This window comes from Rhineura floridana, chromosome 4 (genome assembly GCF_030035675.1).
Source record: "Rhineura floridana isolate rRhiFlo1 chromosome 4, rRhiFlo1.hap2, whole genome shotgun sequence".
NCBI lineage: Eukaryota > Metazoa > Chordata > Lepidosauria > Squamata > Rhineuridae > Rhineura > Rhineura floridana.
The window spans coordinates 137,862,883-137,882,304 of record NC_084483.1 but is presented as its reverse complement, the minus strand read 5'-3'; the positions used below and the strand labels follow the sequence as shown (position 1 = coordinate 137,882,304).

Genomic DNA, 19,422 nt, shown 5'->3' with positions numbered 1-19,422 from the left:
AATACAAGTTCTAGATTTAGCTTCAAGGAACTACAAAATATAAATGCATCTTCCTGCAACAGGAGGTTGTCAGTATTGTCTCAGCTATCTTAAAACTGATCACATGTCAATATTGGATCCACCTATTTGGATATAAGTACAATCCCCCCCCCCAAAAAAAAGGAGAGAAAGAGCAGCCTAGTCTGTTCCTCCTAAATTATAGGACAGCCATTCCATCCCTTCTGGTAGGATAGAATATCTTATGGTTCTCGATGAAAGATGGCTTTTCTAAAGAAGCTGCTCTTTCATGACTCAGGCAGTGTTCCACTCCCCTATCCCATTACCATTTCTGCAATATATATGGCTTATATAGTCCATTGGACCCATGAAGTAAATCCCTATTTTTCATGAGCTTTTCTATTTTTTCCCCTCAGTTTTTGTCTTGGAGGGGAAACGAAGACACACCCATGTTTGTGTGCTAGCCTCGTCACATTTAGGAAAGTCCATGTAACTTTGGCAATATTTTACAATCTCTGTAATGAATCGATAAAGGCAATGTCCTTTCACAATAAATGGCTTACCCTGGAATTTACTGAACATCTCTTACCTTCTTAGAAAAATAAATCCCAGAATCCTATCAATCCATCCCATGCAATGTCCACACAAATATATAGATATACAAATACACACATAACCAAAACATTTTCATGTAGCTTTCTCAACTAAAATAAGTCAACATAGGAGTAAGAATTTAAAACCATTTTGCAGTAAGCATCAGGATTCACGACACTTCAAAAGTGTGTAAATAATATACTTGTTCTCTCAGACAACACAACATTTTATAGGAGATGGATCTTTCAATAGTGGGTGACAGACAGAGCAAAAGATAATATGTTTATGCAGTTTCACTATCAACTATATGTGCAATTTGGGGGAAGGGGAGGAATTTGCTTTCCAACAGTAGTTCATGTGAGCAAAATAAAGACAAGAGAGACCTTGAATAAATCATCAAAATGAGCTGCCTGCATACATTTCATTAATAAGGAGATATTTTACAGCCTCTATTCCAAATTCACTGATAATCATCACAACCATTTATGCCAACATGAAGATAAATGATCCAGACTTTAAAGCTATTGATCTGCTGGCAAACGACAAGAACAAATATACAGCTGGAAGGACATTGAAGTTGACAAATTTGGCCTCTTGATTAACATATTCAGCACAAAATATATGGTCTACTTTCCCAGCAACAGATACCTTGGTTTATATTGATTTAAAAAAAAAATCCAGTAATTGCTCAATAAATCCATGATAAAATTCTTCCATCAGTTTTGACCATACAGCCTTGAATGTAAAATATAAATATTTATCTTTACTGCTGAGATAGTACTTCTATTAACAACTGCTCTTTTCAATCATTTGCAAAAAAAGTCCAGTGTTTTTATTATTATTGTTATTGTTGTTATTGTTAATTACTAACAACAACAACAACAATAATCCTTCATCACCCAAGGAAATGTAAAATATACCCTGGTAGGTTTTAAAACATATGGTTTTAAAAGACCTCTCATCCACTTTCCATCTACATTACCTACATTCACTCTTGAACACAAATTGCAGGAGGGACTATCAAAGGCACTTTTAGTGTCTCCCTCCCAGAGCACCTCCATGATGTCACTTCTCTTACTTACTTCAAATCCCTCCTCAAAAACACATACTTTTCAGGAAGCCTTTGGAACAAACCTCTAGTCCCCATACCCTACAGCAACTACTATAAGCCTAAGCATATGGAAATGAAATAATATATTCTTCCATTGTCTGCTTTCATTTACCTCCCCTTGCCATGTTCTCGCACCTGTACCAAATTTGTCCTCCTTTTTATTGGTGACATTATACAGTAAGTATTAAACTATTTACCTATTCATATAGTGCCATCCATTTGCATTGTGCTCTACAGAGTACATGACATGGGATGATGATGATGATGATGATGATGATGATGATAATAATAATAATAATGATGATGATGATAATAATATGTAAAGACACCTCTAAGAAAGTGATCATGAGATCAGAGGTGAAATATTCCACGACTGGACTGAGATAAAAATCATAGAGAAAATCCAAGGCACTACTGGGTAGTAATTTTGACCGACAAAGCTGAATATAAGCTGAGCACACATATCACCAGGAACATCTCTTCTTCAGAGAACCTCAGGAGAAGTCTTACTCCACAACACATTAAATGAGAGACACCACAATGAGGGTTGGCCACCACTCCGAGGTCTGCATAGCAGCAGGGGGCACAGCCAAAGCACTTACTAGTGTACACACTCACCACACATACAGGCAGGCAGGCAGGCAAGCAGGCAGACAGACAGATATACTCAGTAGAGGGAGATAAACAAGCAGACACACTCAGTAGAGAAGGCCTCATTTGGAATTGGCAATCACTTTCAGAAATAGTAACACAGGAAACAGGTCAATTTTGTTTGTACTTAATTTGCCTAAATTGTATATTGATCACATACTAATCTTCATCTTTGAAATCAGTAGCAGTCACCTCACCTCCCTCTGGCTGTATCACTACTACATACTGGAATGGAGAGCAGGAGGCAGCTACAATGCAAATGCACAGGCAGGAGCATCAGATTGGCTCTGTTGGCACATTTACACTGCACCAACCTCGGTGGTGTCCCTCTTCCTCTCGGTATGCAGGAGTGACACTACTGTTAAATATATACAAGATTGTCTCCAAGAGAGCTGTATTTAAAACCTATACAAATCAACTGTTGGAAGTACAAAATGGTTTTTGATAGACAGACAAGATAAAATGCTTACACAGCTAAACAAAACATTAAAGTATAATTTTATAAATGTAACTAACCTCACTGCACTTTTAGTAGTCAATTTGTATGGGGTTTAGATACAGCATTCCTAGCAATCATCTCAGATGTAACAAGGATAGGTTAATTTGCCAAGATCTGATCAACATTATACATCTCCCACAACACAACAACAGATAACAACCCTACCAATATGTTTAGCAAACCTTGTTAAAAACTAAATATGGTCTACCACATTGAAAATGCTGATCCTCAGAATCTTTTCCATAAAAAAATGGAAAAAATAAACTGACAAAAGGCATGACTATTGAAGCATAACAAATGAGTGAACGAAGTTATGGCAAAGTTGAGGGACATCAAAAATTAAAAAAACCTGTTATAAAGCATTAAGAGGCAATTGGTACAGTTTACTCTCTCAAATGCATTATAGAATTGTATAGGTATGATAACCCAAGACTAAACTTTCAGAAAAGGAACATAAATTGTCCTGTAACGCCCACAAGCAGTTCATGATTAGCACTTATGAAACACTACAATTTCCAGTGTCAGTCATTTTGACACTGGAAGTAATGTTGCTCCAGGCAACCCTCAAGAAGCAGATTCAAAAGTAATGCTTCACATATGAAATGCCACCGACACTGATTCCAACTCTTAAGGGTGAATAATTGAAATTTGAATGGTTTTTGTTCCTCAGCTGAGAGATGATGGAAGAGTCATTGTCTACTATGTTGGAAAAAGTGGTTTCTATAGCCCCAGGGTGAGAGTCTGGTGGGCATAGTTTCTGCCCCCTTGAGTGAGAGACAAGGGGGAGTGTTTGGTATGAGAGTTTGGTATGAATGTTGTACTTAGAATATGTGTGTGCATTATTTGGCTGTATGTAGATTTGAGTGGTTGTCATGGTGATGTTTATGGTATGTACATGTGAGTATGCTGGTTTTAGGATGTGTGGTTGAATTATGTGAGTGCTTGTAGAGTGTGATTTGAGGTACGTGTCAGTGTGTTAGTTTAGAATGTTATGTTTAAATATGAATGTGCTGATTTCATAAGGGTTTGTTTGAGTAAACTAAACCATTTTTTTCCCCAACAGTAGTAAGACAAAATTCTGTTATAATGGGGGGCAGCTGTTTTAATTGTTTTGCTTTTTATTATACTGTGATTCAGAAATCTGATTTGTTTAATCTACTATGTTTAAAAATAAGTTTGTTTTAACATGTTTGTTTTTCCTTGAAACGTAGGGAATATTCTGTTTAGTCTATTATGTATATTATTATTTTTTCTTGTATTTCTTGTACTTAATTTCCTATGCAATGTTTATATTACGTTGATACTAAAGAGGATGTTTTGTTCAGTTTACTGTATTTTATTGTTTTTTGTAGTTGTTGTTTTAAGATGTTTTGACTTGTACACTGCTTAAAGTTTTATTTAAATATAAGCAGTATATAAATGGACTAAATAAATAAACTATAGTCCACGAAAGGTTATGCCATAAGAAATGCAATAATTGTTAGAGTACCACAAGAGTCTCTGTTGTTTTTGCTGCAAGCGACTAATACTTCTACCCACTGGAAATTGTATCAGTGAATAGGTGTTCATGTTAATACCATGAAACTTGTTTAAAATATTAAGGTATTTGCTGCTCCATTTTACTTGTTTTTATTACTGTTACATTCCATCATTTCCTGGAATAGGAAAAGTCATAGGACAGAACCCATGGTCAGTTTCCTGAAATTTCACAGACTTGTTCATCTAACTGTCAAAGTTCAAAAGATAAGGAGTTTGAACAGCATCTAGGTAATATCTAATGATACAGCATAGTGAAATAAAACCACAAAAACAAATACTCATCAGTGAAGAAAATAACAGAAAGCCAGGTTCCATGTATTTGAGCCAAATTCCATACTTCCACTACAATGTGAATAACTGTTAAATGGGAAGGAGAGCCTGGCTGGGAGTCCGAGTCTGTGAGTTCAAATCCCTGCTCGTGTCTCCTGGGTGTCAAGGGCCAGCTAAAGATCACCCCACAGTGAGCGGCTCAGGGGTTATGTGCCGTGGGCAAGCTGCATAGTCCCAAGGAGCCCAGTTGCCCCCCCCCCCCAGCTGGCAGTTGCAGACAAGGAAGGGGCTGGCTTGTGCAGCTGTGGCAAGCTGAGCAGGCCCTAGCCAGGTGGGGAGGACTAGCCTCAGAGGGAGTCAATGGTAAATCCCCTCTGAATACCACTTACCATGAAAACCCTATTGATAGGATAGCCATAAGTCGGGATTGACTTGAAGGCAGTCCATTTCTATTTTCATAATTCTTAAACTCTGTATAACCATGTTTGGCCAAGGAGAACTGTATCAGTCACAGTCTCCATAAAAAATAACATTTTTGTCTGAATACAAAGTGTTCTAGATATCATATAAAGGCTTTTATACAGGTTGTTTTTTACAACTCTCTATTATATTTATTTTCGGTACTATTTAGTTGACGTACTGTGATACATAGTTTTGTATGACATTTTTGACAACTTCACATCTCTCTGAACCCTTCCTGGTTGGGAAGAGCTAAATTAATTAAACAATAGTTTCCAAGCTTACCTTCATCATAAATTTCTGGAGTACCACAAGAAAGGGGAAAAAGAGGGAGAAGATTAAATATTATTGCTTATCAGCACTTTTAGAAATGGTTATATGTTTTCTTACTCTACAAATTTGAAAAGCAACATTTATCACAACTGTGTTACTATAATGAGTACTAGAAAGAAATATTAATCTTTTTTTCAAATTTAACTGGACAGGAATGTCTTCCACATTATCCAATATATTTAAATTACACATACATACAGTGGTTAATATCATGGAAAGACAAATGCATAAAAATGAAGTGATCCAGGAAACTGCTAATTTGTTTGAACAGGTTATAAATATGCAAAACCAAAAGTAAAGAGAATTAAAACTAGAATTACTAACAGCCCATGCTCAACAATTCTGAAAATTTGTATTAATGCATACATGCAGCTCTCCAGTGGAGTTGTATCCATCTTGAAAAACCTGTTTCTCATCTAGATTTTAACTATGTCAGAACTCATACAAGATTCTAAGTTATCTGTAAAAATACAGGATTTCCATGCTTCCGAATGCTGGAGGCTATCACAGTAACCAGTGCATCAAATTATTTTATTTCAAAACATTTGTTAATATTTATCAATGCACATAGCTGACACAGAATGGCAAACACAAAACACAGTGATGTCTAACCCATTTTCTTTTGTAAACCATCTGAAATGTTTGTGACATCCAGTCATCCAGTAAATTGCTTCCCATGGTCAATGAAATTACCCCCCTGGTACATAATGCTATCTACCCCACCCAGATATTATATTGCTTATCTAATAAGTGATGTCAGTAACAAGCAATACAGAAAAATGTTGGACTTACCAGTGAGTTTCTTATATATCCTTTCCACAGGTGTATGATCCAGGAGAATGGCACAAACTTAGCTGAGTCCAGGACATCCAAAGCTGGCTATCACCTTTTTTTTTTTTTTAAACTAGGGCATATTTTGAGAACTTGTCAGGTAGGAAGAGAATTGGGAAAAGTGGGAGTCTGTACCTCCCACATGACAACAGATTCTTGACAATCAGTTTTAGAAGTCCTGCCTACCACATCCATCTAAGAAGACACCTTCTCTCTGTGAACCATACACCTGGGGAGAGGGCAAGTTCACTATTTTTATACTTTAAGAGGAAGGAAACAGCTTTACCAAGTACAGGAAATTATGCTATTGGAAGGTTCCCCATTAAATGAAGATCATGTTCACAGTGTGGGGGTTCTGTGGAAGAACAGGTGGTGGTAGCCAGGAGTGCCTTTCACCAGTTTAGGCTGGCACACCACCTGTAACCCTAAAGAGTGCAGACCTAGTCACACTTATGAATGCACTAGTTACATTCAGACCAGACTACTCTAATGCATTCTATGAGGGGTTGCCTTTGAAGATGACCCAGAAATGTCAGCTGATACAGAATGTTGCCACTTCTCTGCTCATTGGGGCCAGCCAATCTAAACACATTACACTAATTATGCACTGGCTATCAGTGTGTTTCCAGGTCCAATTGAAAGTGCCAGTCTTGACCTTTAAAGTCTTAAATGGTATGGGACATAAGTATTTGAAGGACTGTTTGTGCCGGTATGAACCTGCCTTGAGATCAGAGGTCCTACTTTCTGGCCCACCTTTAAGATCATTTTTAGATTGGTGGGCACTAGGGTTTTTTTAAACTCTCAGTTTCAAGTTGTTGTTGTTGTTATCATTATGACATTTCCATCCTGCCCTTCCTCCCAAAGGAGCCCAGGATAGCAATCAACAACGTAGTAAAAACAATACAATTAAAATACATTATAACCTATTTAAGACATTTTTTAAAAAATGAAGAACATCTAAAAACATTTAAATGTGATATGTTCCTTTCTTCCTGTTGGGGGTCAATGTTCCTATGCTATATTCATATGTACAGAGTTAGGATGAGTCAGCCTTTTTTGTTTTATCTTGTTTTATAATTCCTAACAGTGTTATGGCTATTCATGGGGTTTCACAACTGTATATTTTATGGGTGTTTTGGTGCTTTTTATGCTTATTCTTAATTAGTTATTTTTTATAAAGCTAGTCCATATTTACTGGTGTGTTCTATCAGGTTAAGACCTGGCACTAAATCCAGCATCCAGCAAACTTGGCTAATGTAAAAGCCCAGCTGCCTTTTCGGTCCTTGGGAACAGCTGCAGCACTAGGGGTACTGAAGAAGACCTGGCCTGGGAGTGAGTATCTGAGCATCTGAGTGCTTGCTGCTTGCTCCTTTAGGTTGCTCTTTTGAGATAGCTGAGAACCCTGGTAAATGCAGCAAGGACTGGGACCCACTGTCTGACCCTGGCTCCAGAGAGAGGCTGCAGTTAATCACACAGCCTCTTGCATCAGCTCCTGGCTGGGTCAGGAGGCATAAAAGCCCAGCTGCCCTTGGGGAACCCCTTAGGGAGTCCCGAGGACGCTACCCTCTTCTATTTCTTTCTTCTGTTTTTCTAACACATCTGGAGGAGATTGGGTAGTGGGGAGGGTGTGCGACTCATGTGTAGTTCCTGCACAGGGGGAGAGCCTGTGAAGTGAATTGAATGATAGGAGAAAGTTGTCAGATGCCTTCAGAGTGAGAGTCTGTAACAGGCAGAAGGCTGGCCCTTCCTGGGTGTGAGACAGAGGGGGAGTAGACGTGCCCTGTGTGAAAAATATTGAGTGGGTCATACTGTTCCTAATACTGTTCCTACTGGGATAATTGGCTCAGGTAGACAATTGGCTCCAGTAGGTTTTGGTAGTAATAATAATAATAATAATAATAATAATAATAATAATAATAATAATAATAATAATAATCTTTAATTTGTTTGTCGCCTATCTGGCAATTAGCCACTCTAGGCGACGTACATTAAAATGAGATAAAATACAAAAATTCAAATGCAATCACATAATAACAATAAATAAAATATTGGACAGTCATTGGTACATATAAAAACAGTTATAACAGCAGCATACGACAGATGACAAAATCATGGAGATTTACCCATCCCAAGGACCTCATAGGCCTGTTTGAATAGCCACGTCTTCAGGGCCTTGCGGAATACGTCTAGGGAAGGGGCATGTCGGAGATCACATGGGAGGGAGTTCCAGAGAGTGGGGGCCACCACAGAAAAGGCTCTCTCCCTAGTACCCACTAACCTAACTGTTTTGGTTGGCGGGATTGAGAGAAGGCCTTGTGTGGCTGATCTAGTAGGCTCTTGTTGGGTCTGTATCAGGTGTTTAGGAGGAATCTTAGTAAGGAGACACATGGGTGATGTCACCCCAATTTCAGTGATCACAGGTAATGGGAAGTATAGCCATGGGAAGGTGGTGAATTACCACAGAAGACGAGGGCAAGGCTATATATGCCTTGTTCCTTGCTGCCACTCCTCTCATTGATGGGTTCCTTGTTGCTCATCTGCTGTGCCCACTGTCCTGTGTGTGTTGTTTAACACCAGATTGGTACATAATAAGACCACATTCATCCATTATTTGATCATGAATAAAGGTGCCAATTTGGTGTGCATTACCGAGACCTGGGAGCGTGAGCTTGGAGGAGTTGATCTGACCAAGTTTTGCCCACCTGGATACTCAATGCAACACCAGCACAGTCTACGGGGATAGAGGAGGAGAGGTTGCTTTGGTCTACAGAACTTCCATCTCTGTCACCAGGAAACTACTCTGTCTTGGAGCTGGCTGTGAGGGCCTGCACCTGATGTCGAGCCAAGGAGACAGGAAACTAGGGTTCCTGTTGATATACCATCCACCCTGCTGCCCGGCAGCTTCTCTGAATGAGCTGGTGGAGGCCATCTCGGCTATGGTATTGGAGGAGCCCAGAATGATCGTCCTGGGTGATTTCAATGTCCATGCTGAGGCTGCATCTAATGTTCCGGCTCGGGACTTCATGCCCTCCGTGACGACATAGGGCTGTCTCAAGTTGTCACCAGCCCCACACATAGGGCAGGGCACACCTTCAAATTGGGTTTTGCTCCAGATGGAGGAAGGGGTGGTCTGGAGATAGGGGGGTAGATGTTACCCCATTGTCATGGTCAGATCACTTCCTGGTGAAGTTTAGACTTATGGCTCCAATCCTTCCCTGCAGGGATGGTGGACAGATTAAGATGGTCCGCCCCCAGAGATGAATGGAATCCACTGGAATCCTGAATGCCCTGGGGGAGTTCCCAGTAAATAGAGCAGATGACCCTGTTGAAGCCCTTGTGAATGCTGTGGAACAGAGAGGCGTATTGGGCTCTTGACACAGTTGTCCCTGAGCACCCTTTCCGGCATTGTGGAGCCCGGTTTGCACCTTGGTACATCAGTGAGCTAAGGGCAATGAAACAGGCTGGACGACGGCTAGATCACAAGTGCTGTGGGGCTGCTCGGGCACCAGTAAAACCTCATAAATGTGATTACTGTGTGGCAGTGAGGGCGGTGTAGAAGGCCCACTTCTCTGCCTCCATTGCATCCTCAAGTAGCCATCCAGTGGAGCTTTTCCATATTGTTAGGGGTCTGTTGACATCAACTCCAGGAAACTGAGTTTTAGACCCTTTAGAGGACCACTGTGAATTGTTTGCAAGGCACTTTGAGGGTAAAGTTGCTCGCCTCCGTACCAGTCTTGATGCCCCATCCATATCTACTGTAGTCCCCAATGAGGTGTCCAGTGCAATGTCTGCTACAACTTCTTGAGAACGGTTTCAGTTGATGCAGCCTGATGACGTGGAAAAGGTGCTTGCAATGATGCGGCTAGCAACATGTCCTCTTGACCCTTGCCCTTCTTGGCTCATTAAAGCTGCCGAAGGGGTTTGACCAAGTAGATCGAGGGTGTGGTCAATGCATCATTGCAGGAGGGAGTGGTTCCAGACACCCAGAAAGAGGAAGTGATCCGACCACTCCTGAAGAAGCCCACCATGGACCCATTGGTCTGCAACAATTACTGACAAATACCCACTTCTTAGGGAAGGTGATTGAGACGGTTATGGCACAGCAATTGCAAGTACTCTTGGATGAAACAGATTATCTTCACCTATTCCAGTCTGGGTTCAGGCCTGGTTATGGGACTGAATCACCCTTGGTCGCCTTGATGGATGACCTTTATCGGGAGGACAGGGGGAGTGTGACCCTGTTACTCTGACTTGATCTCTCAGCTTTTGATACCATTGACCATGGTATCCTTCTGGGCCGACTTGGTGAGATGGGTATTGGAGGCACTGTTTTACAGTGGTTCCTGTCCTATCTCCAATGTCGTTTTCAGAGAATAGCATTGGGTGATTGTCTTACAGCCCTCTGGCAGTTGTGCTGTGGGGTGCCACAGGGAACCATCTTGTCCCCAATGCTGTTTAACATCTATATGAAACCCTTGGGAGTGGTCATCAGGAGATTTGGGGCAAGGAGTCAACGGTACACTGATGATACCCAGCTCTATTTCGCTGTAACATCTGAATCAGGAGAGGCCATGCAAGCCCTGGACCACTGCCTGGACTTGGCGGTAGGCTGGATGAGGGCCAATATACTGAGCCTGAATCATAAGACGGAGGAGCTGTGGGTTGGTGGTTCCCAAGTTCGGATAATTGGTCAGTTGCCTGCTTTGGTTGGGGTCGTAATCCCTCTGAAAGAGCAGGTCAGTAGTTTGGGGGTGCTCCTGGATCCATCTTTGTCGCTAGAGGCCCAGATGACCTCGGTGGCTAGGAGTGCCTTTTAACAGCTTTGGCTGGTAAGACATCTGCGGCTGTTTCTGGACCGGGATAGCCTGACTACTGTTGCCCATGCACTGGTAATCTCTAGGTTCAATTACTGTAATGCACTCTTACCAGGAGGTCTGTTCTGCACAACATATGAAATGGACCTTTAGTGTGGCAGCACCTACTCTGTGGAATTCCCTCCCCTTAAATATTAGACAGGCGACATCCCTGTTATCTTTTCGGTGCCTATTGAAGACCTTCCTCTTTCAACAAGCCTTTTAGTAAGTAGAGACCTTATCCCAGTATGCGTCTGTGTTGGAATTGCTTTTTAATATGTTTTAAACCTTTTCTTTTTTTAAACAATTTGTTTTTAACCTTTTTTTAAACAATTTGTTTTTAACCTTTTTTAAAAAATGTTTTTAAAGATGTTTTGTTTTAATGTATTTTAACGTCTGTTTTTATGATGTTTTAAAGTGTTTTTAGTGCTTTTGTTTGCTGCCCTGGGCTCCTGCTGGGAGGAAGGGCGGGATATGAATGAATGAATGAATGAATGAATGAATGAATGAATGAATGAATGAATGAATAGCTAAATAAAAAATATCTTGGCTAATTTGCTACTGACTAACCTGTTTGCTTGGGGCTCCAGGAAGCAGAGAGCCTGGTCTTTAGCTCTTGCTTTTTTGGAATCCCAAGGGCATCCATTTAATTTAAGTGTTGGGAGTCTCCTGACTCAAACTGGTGGGCACAAGGAATGGAGTAGTGTTCTCCCATTGGTGTTAAATCCTATTAAATTGGCAACTGCTGTTTGCCTACTAGAGGTGGTTGTCAGGGTTTGGTCCCAATGATCTTGACTGCTGGGAATTATACAAGATAAAACAAAAAAGACTAATTGTTCCTAACTCTAGCACATGCCAGCATAGCATAGGTACATTGACCCCACCAGGACCAAAGAAACACATCACCTAAGGTGTTCCACGGTGTTAAGGAAGATGTGGGGCATCAGAACCAAGGGGCTATAACTCTTATAGGGAAAAAAATATAGCTGGGTGGAACTTTCCAGTGCCTTCTCACACCATGATGTATGTGTGTGCCCACAGTTAACTAGCCCTCCCAACTAGCAGGCTCCAGTTTTAATCTTGAGCACCGTATTCTCTAGATAACGCAGGTGTCTCCAACATAAGATCACATCTCCTCTGATGAGAAAAGGCTTCTTCCCACCACCAAGATCTTATCCAGTAAGTCTACAATACTGAGCCATTTAAGCTAAGAAACTGAGTTTCTTTACAATCCCAGTCCAGGAATGGTCATAGCTGGTGATCAGCCCAAACTGGGCATACACACTCCTAGCTACAGAAGCCATTTGGAACTCCAGTGACAGGTTGGAGCCCAGGAGTATTCTCAGACTATGAACCTATTCCTTCAGGGGAGCATAACCCCTCCCAGAACCAGGTCATCCATCTAATTCCCAGACACAGGAACTGCCCACCACAACCCTTTTATCAGGATTCAGCCTCAGTTTATTTGCCCCCATCTAGCCCACCACTGCTTCTAGGCACCAGCCCAACACCTGCACAGCCTCTTCTGATTCAAATGGAATGTAGAGACAGAGATGTGTGTCATCAGCATACTGATGACACCAGGCTCCAAATCCCTGGATGACAGGTGCCCATGGCTTCATATAGATGTTCAATAGTACAGGAGATAGGTCAAAAGCCACAAGGCCAAGTAACAGTCTCTTAGTAATAATTTCTAGTAACAACTCTTACCAGTAAGCAGAGACACAATAATACAATGCCTACAACTCCCCACATCCAAGTTCCAGAAGGACAACATAGTCAATGGTGTCGAAAGCTGCAAAGAAATAAAGGTCATACTTCCCCTGTCTCTCTCCCGATAAAGCCCATCAATTAGAGTGACTAAGGCTGTTTCAATGCTAAAACCAGGTCTGAAAACAGACTGAAATGCGTCTAATTACAGGAATACCCCGATTTACGTACCTTCGTTTAACGGACCCTCGCGATAACGGACATGCTCCATATGCCACAATACCCCGCTTAACGTATGCGCACTTCGCAATTACGGACACTTAATGGTATGACGCCTCTGCCATCTAGTGGCGATTGCAGTGCAGTACATGCATAGATAATTGCTTCACTTTAAGTACATTTTCACTTTACATACATGCTCCGGTCCCATCGCGTATGTTAATGCGGGGTATTCCTGTAATCTGCTTCCTCCAGGCATACCTGCAACTGATCAGCCACCACCCTTTTGGTCACCTTGCCCGATAAGAGATTAGACAGTAATTTTCTAAAACTTCTGGATCCGGGGAAAGCCTCTTCAAGAGGAGATGCACCATCACCTCTTTTATGCCAGTGAGCATAACTTCTTCACATAGTGAGGCAACAGCCACTAACTGGACCCATCCAGTCACAATCCCTTCCTACTAGATTTTTCCAACCATGAAGGGCAGGGAAACTGAAACTGATTCCTCAGGCTGTAACTAGACGATGCTCCAGGGACCTCCAACAGACCTCAACTAATTGTAGTGGCACCCAGTTTGACACAGATCACAGCAAACTACTAAGCGGTCCATTGTCCATTGTTGTCTGCTTCAGAAAAATACAAAATACAGCTTATGTGGATACTTCCCTAGGTTTTTCAGCTCCCACTTTCTTACAGTAAAGCTTTACAGTACAGGCCACCTCATGGTATGGATGCCACAGTTGGCAGAAGCAACTGATCTGTTACACTGCAAGATAGCATGGGGTTATCACATATAGTCATACATTATTCCCTGCTCCTTTGATAACCAGATAAAAGGTAAACACTATATGACACACTGGCTGAGGGACCTGCACATATATTTTACTCTGCACTTGGCACTTGTGGACCCACCCTATTTTGTGATTTCAGGTTGTTTTTAATCATTTTTTAATGCTGTATTTTAAAATTGTTATAACACTCCCTAGGACCTTTGGGTGAAGAGTTAGTAATAAATGTTGTAATAACAACAGCAACAACAACAGTAATAATAATAACTAATTTGGACTTCATCTGTGCTACACCTGTCAAATAGTTTGAACACCACTGCCATATGCCAAGACTAAAGTTAGCTATTCAGCTGGATTAATAGCAGGTAGATATGAGAGGGAAAATATTAGGGGTAATAGGGTGCAGAGGTATCATATAGTTTGCTGTTCCAATTCTATAAGTTTAAAGTATCTAGAAAGTCACACACTGGTATACTATGCACATTTTTTTATTCAGTATTGTTGAACCATATAATTGTAGATCTTTCCAATCTCAAATCCTCATAGAATGTGGAAAAAGGCAAATTATTTACCGTTAGTCCCCAGATTGTTTAGAGAACTGCAGACCTTTTGCTAATCTCCATATTGATTTTCAAAGCAATTCCCGTAATTGTGTTAGTTTAATATTCACTGAATTAATGTACATAGCAGACAAAAATACAATAATACTAGAACTCAGAATACAACTCTTTTCTAAAGAGGAATTAATAGCATTAAGAATAATACATTTCTAAATGAAATGGAATTCCATTGGGTATGAGAGTAATACCCCTATGTTTATATTACTTAATTTGCATGCTGCAGGAAGCAGGCTTTCTCCATTGGACTATAGCGGGATCCTTAATATGCTAGCCCATCTCTTGGGATAATTTCACAGGGTTGGTATAGCCACTGCTAACCCCAGGCTCCAGTTCTGAGCATTCAGCAAAGAACCCAGCAAATTCATGGGCGGCAGGAAAGATCCAGCATTCAATATTGTTCCCAGGCTTATAAAATGTGGGTTCTAAATGCCATCTTTGGGATCCCCTGGGAACAACCTTTCTCTTGAGACTTTGGGGAGATTTGTGTGTGTTTGGGCTCTGAGTGAGAGCCAGCTAGGATGGGTGGAGTCCTTGATAGAAGCTAGGACGTTGAGAGATGCTGAGTGGAGGGAAGGAATTTGGGTCAGTATTTATTTATAAATAATTTATATTATGTGTATATTATCTGTATTATGGTAGTACATTTTTATAATACTATTTGTAGTTGTTTTACTTTTCTGTACACCACTTAGAGATCTTTTTATATATTAAGTGGTATAGGAATAGTCTAAATAAATAAAATAAAATAAAATAAATAAATATCTTATTGTCATGGCCCCTTCAGAGGACTCGTCAGAAGGGGACGACTCAGGAGTAACAGCCACAGACCCAGAAGAGGAAACAGAGGAAACTCCTGAGAATGCAGCTCCTACTCCCCCTCAGCTGGAGAGCGTCCAAGACCCAGCTGAAGCCCTTCAGCTGGAATCAGGCAGTGACCGGGAGGCTCCCCTCGCAGAGCGAAGCCAACAGAAAGTCAGGCAGCAGAGGGGCCGGCCTGTCCATTTAAGGCCGGCACGCTTGCAGAAGCCAGAGGGGTGATTGTTCCCACCTGTCTGCAGAGGTGTTCTTTAAAAGACAGACCCTGGCTTCAGCGTGTTGCTAACTACAACGTCAGGCATGACCACTGTGTGTCTTCCTATCCCCTGAACCTTTACTTGGACTGATCTCTCTGCAAACTAGACCCAGACCTTCACTGACGTCTCTTCTGGATTTCTGGGTTGGCATGTAAGCTTGGAACGGCCGCTGCCCTTTTCTTGCTTCCTCCTTGCTAGCCTGGCAGATTTATAGCCAAGCTGCCGGCTGAGGACTTACGGCCTGGCAATTACCAAGGAATCTCCAGCCCTGCCTGCACCCCCACCAACACTGCTGTCTCAGTGAAAAGCTGACACTTACGAGAAATGTTGTATACCTTCTAAAAATCCTGTAAAAGGATAATATACCTGTGCATTTATTAAAGCCCATAGGATTATAACTCACTGTAAAATAATCAAATAAAGTAATCTGAGGAAAGAAACTAAAAGACAGAGCAGATAAAAATTAGAATCATGTAGACATGCAGACATGGAGTTTTTGACAGCAGATTTCTCTGGTATCTTTTAAAAAATACAAATAGACTTTGAGTACCTGAATGCACACGATCAAAGTTATACATGCTCAAGAGATTCTGTACACAGAAAATACATTACTTGGCATGCCTACATTTCTACACACAAATATATTAACACAGACAAATGGAAGACATCTTGTCAAAGGTTTCCAATCCCAATAGTTTGCAGATATTCATTACATTTCAATACACAGATTTAATTTAGAAAAAAGTATACATTGAGAAATTTGGCAAGGTCTATGTAGTGATTTGTTTCTGTACATTCTCTGGCAAATGTTCATTGTCTTGATATACACTACGCTCAACATCGAAGACCCTCCTCCGGGGGGCCTACTCATAGTGAAGCTCGGAGGGTATCAACAAGAAAAAGGGCCTTTTCAGTGGTGGCCCCCGAATTATGGAACAATCTTCCTGATGAGGTACGCCTGGCGCCAACATTATTATATTTTCGGTGCCAGGTTAAAACTCTCCTCTTCTCCCAGGCATTTTAGTATGTGTTAAAATTGTTTTTTAACTTTTTAAAAGAATTTAAAAATTTTAAAGATGTTTTTAAATTGTCTAAATATGTGGTTTATCATATTTGATGTATGACTGTTGTGAACTGCCCAGAGAGCTTCGGCTATGGGGCGGTATATAAATTTAATAAAATAAATAAATATACACCGTATTTGACAAATAAAACAATACATCCATTATAAATATATAGAAAGGATTATTGTATTTGCATGCATTGTTCAGTCAGGATGTGTTCAGACAAATGTCACAAATGATGACAGATTTAACGGATGTACATTTACAGGGTGAAATTGCAAGGCTCAAAACTACAAGGCACATACTCTTTTAAAAAGATTTGTACTACACAAAGATGAATTAGAATATATGTTTGCATTATTGTTTTAAGAGGATGGGAAACTATTTCAGGAACAGTCCCAGCTAGCATTATTAAGGGACTTTAAAAATTTTGATTTGAGCTAAGCAATTAGTGTGGTACATACAGAAAACAGACAATTTTTACTCTGTGATAAACAAGGGATTATTTGAGGGTCAAGAGATTCAGAAGCACATACCCATTTTTCCACATCAACTAACTGTAGAAAGAGAGAAAACAATAAATGAGTACCTTACTACAGATATTATGCAATTTAGCACTCACACTCTGATAGAAATGCTGTTGACAAGAATGATTACTACGTGGGAAATTCATTTTCCACAAATGCTTGTGTTTTATACAAAATATTTCGAAGTTCTCATGTCTTGACTACATCAAGTTGGGAGCAGAAACAAAGCAGAGCACTCTGAACGTTGTATGGAAGTTTTCATTTCAATGACTCTTAGCAGACATGACCACACACAGTGAGACTTTCAGGAGCCTTAGCTCCCTCCTATTTTCTCAACTTGCAAAGCATAGTTAAGAACAGAGGTTGCTACATATGCCAGTCTCATTGTGCACATACTCATTCACTCTCAGCTGGGAGGGAGAGAAGAATAAAGAACATGAGAACTGAGATTGTCAAAATTTACAGTTGTCCCCTGATTTTCCTCAGATTAGCATGCACACAATGAGCACACAAGCTGCTACCCTTCCTCTCTTGCTGGCTCATTTCAGACATTACACCAAGCCATTATTATGGAAGCTTAACTGTGTCTGACATACTTATTTCCAATTCGCAAAATCAGAAACCATGGTTTGAAGTGGATTTGTGAAGCATTAAGTAATTTAATGTAATGTCTGAACTAACAAACCAGAATTTATGACTACTGCTCCATCTCCAAGGGCCCCTGGACTATAGAAATGGGAATCCTCAACTGACAGAAAGCAAAATCAGAGAAGGAACTGTAAATCATGGTCTCCTCATACATTTAGAAGCTCAAACCATTATTTGGATTCTAAACTATAGTTAGCACAAAACCCACTGGTTAATAGAATATCTGCAGTGGTTCCTTATTTTGTCAGCAGGGCTGGGCTAAGGTTACAAGGGCAGCCAATAGGCTTAAATATATGTAAGGTTCCACAAGAGATGGTTCATGATGCTTTTTCTTTGTAACTAGGAGCCATAATAATAATCACAGTATTATGATTAAAAACGTAATTAAAACAAAAATAAAAATGAATTTTAGAAGTATTCAATTAGATTATGCTTGATTTTTCATGGTATTTTTACCCTCTTTCTATTATGGGGGCAAATGTTTTTACAATTTTTTTCATTTTATTTTTTGATATTGCAGTTATAGCCTCATTCACACAGACTCTACATGATTCAAAGTATAAGTGCAATGAAGGAGCAGGATTGCACCCACCTTGCCCTTGAAGTCCTCCTGGCCCAGTTCATGTATCAATGTACTGTATAAATAGGGACCATGCAGTTAGGCCTAGTTTACTTCCTGAATCAAGAAGTAAAATTAATGTGTTGGGGCCTGATCCAAGCAGTCTTTAATTCCAGATATTTGAGAGGTAAGGATCATATAAACCAGGTCTGTGATCAGAGGCCCTACATGATATACAATACAGGGATAACAGGCAACCTGGCAGGGTGTGAGTGTGTGTGATGTCAGCACGATCCCACTCCTGTACTGCAGATGCAATTTTCAACATTTGAATTACAGCATATGCAAAATCTTATTAAATATAGTTGGAATTCAAATACATTTTTGAAATATTTTGTCCAGTTTTATTGCTTAATGTTTTTGAACAGGAAAATGTGAACATTATATCAGAAGAACTAATTGTTTATACAGTGTTATAAATACGATTAATTATTGGTAGTCCATGGAAAACAACTCAGGACTTGTCCCTAGAACATTGGTACCATTTGTTGTGGAATATAGCAATCATGGAAAAACTTCACCCATCAACTGAAACCCATCAAGGCAAAGAAACACCAGACTTATTTTACGCAATCTGGCACTCTTTTACTAAATGTGTATTTTCCTCTATGTGTTTAGACATATTATGAGATTTTGAAAGATATAACTTGTCTCTTGGAAATCAGTGCAGGCATGAGATCTTTTGATTGTTTTGTTCACTTGTTCTTGTTGCAGTCCTTTAAACTTCTTGAATATATATGAAAAGGATATGTTATTATAGGAAAAGATTTAAAATGTTTAACGAAAGACGTTCAATATTAATATTTTTGTGTTTTACTAGAAAAAAAATAAAAATTGAAGAAATATCTAAGCCCAAAATGAAGATGTAGAACATAGTTCTCAAGAGATTGGTTGGATTTAGACATAATGTAAAACTATAAGTTAGTGTCAATTATTGTACTCCCCCTTACAATAATGACCCTGAGGATTATTCAAGTAATGGTAAACCATTAATTAGGGATGGGTGAGAAGTTCAA

The 19,422-nt window shown here is 40.1% G+C and overlaps 1 protein-coding gene across 1 annotated transcript in view; it reads right to left on the bottom strand.

Annotated features, from left to right (window-relative positions):
- RYR2 (ryanodine receptor 2) overlaps positions 1-19,422 on the bottom strand; it is a 725,812-nt gene that overhangs the window by 548,110 nt on the left and 158,280 nt on the right. Inside the window, exon 4 of the mRNA XM_061624580.1 lies at positions 5,406-5,420. Within this exon, the coding sequence (XP_061480564.1) occupies positions 5,406-5,420 (15 nt within the window). The remainder of the gene's footprint in view (positions 1-5,405; positions 5,421-19,422) is intronic.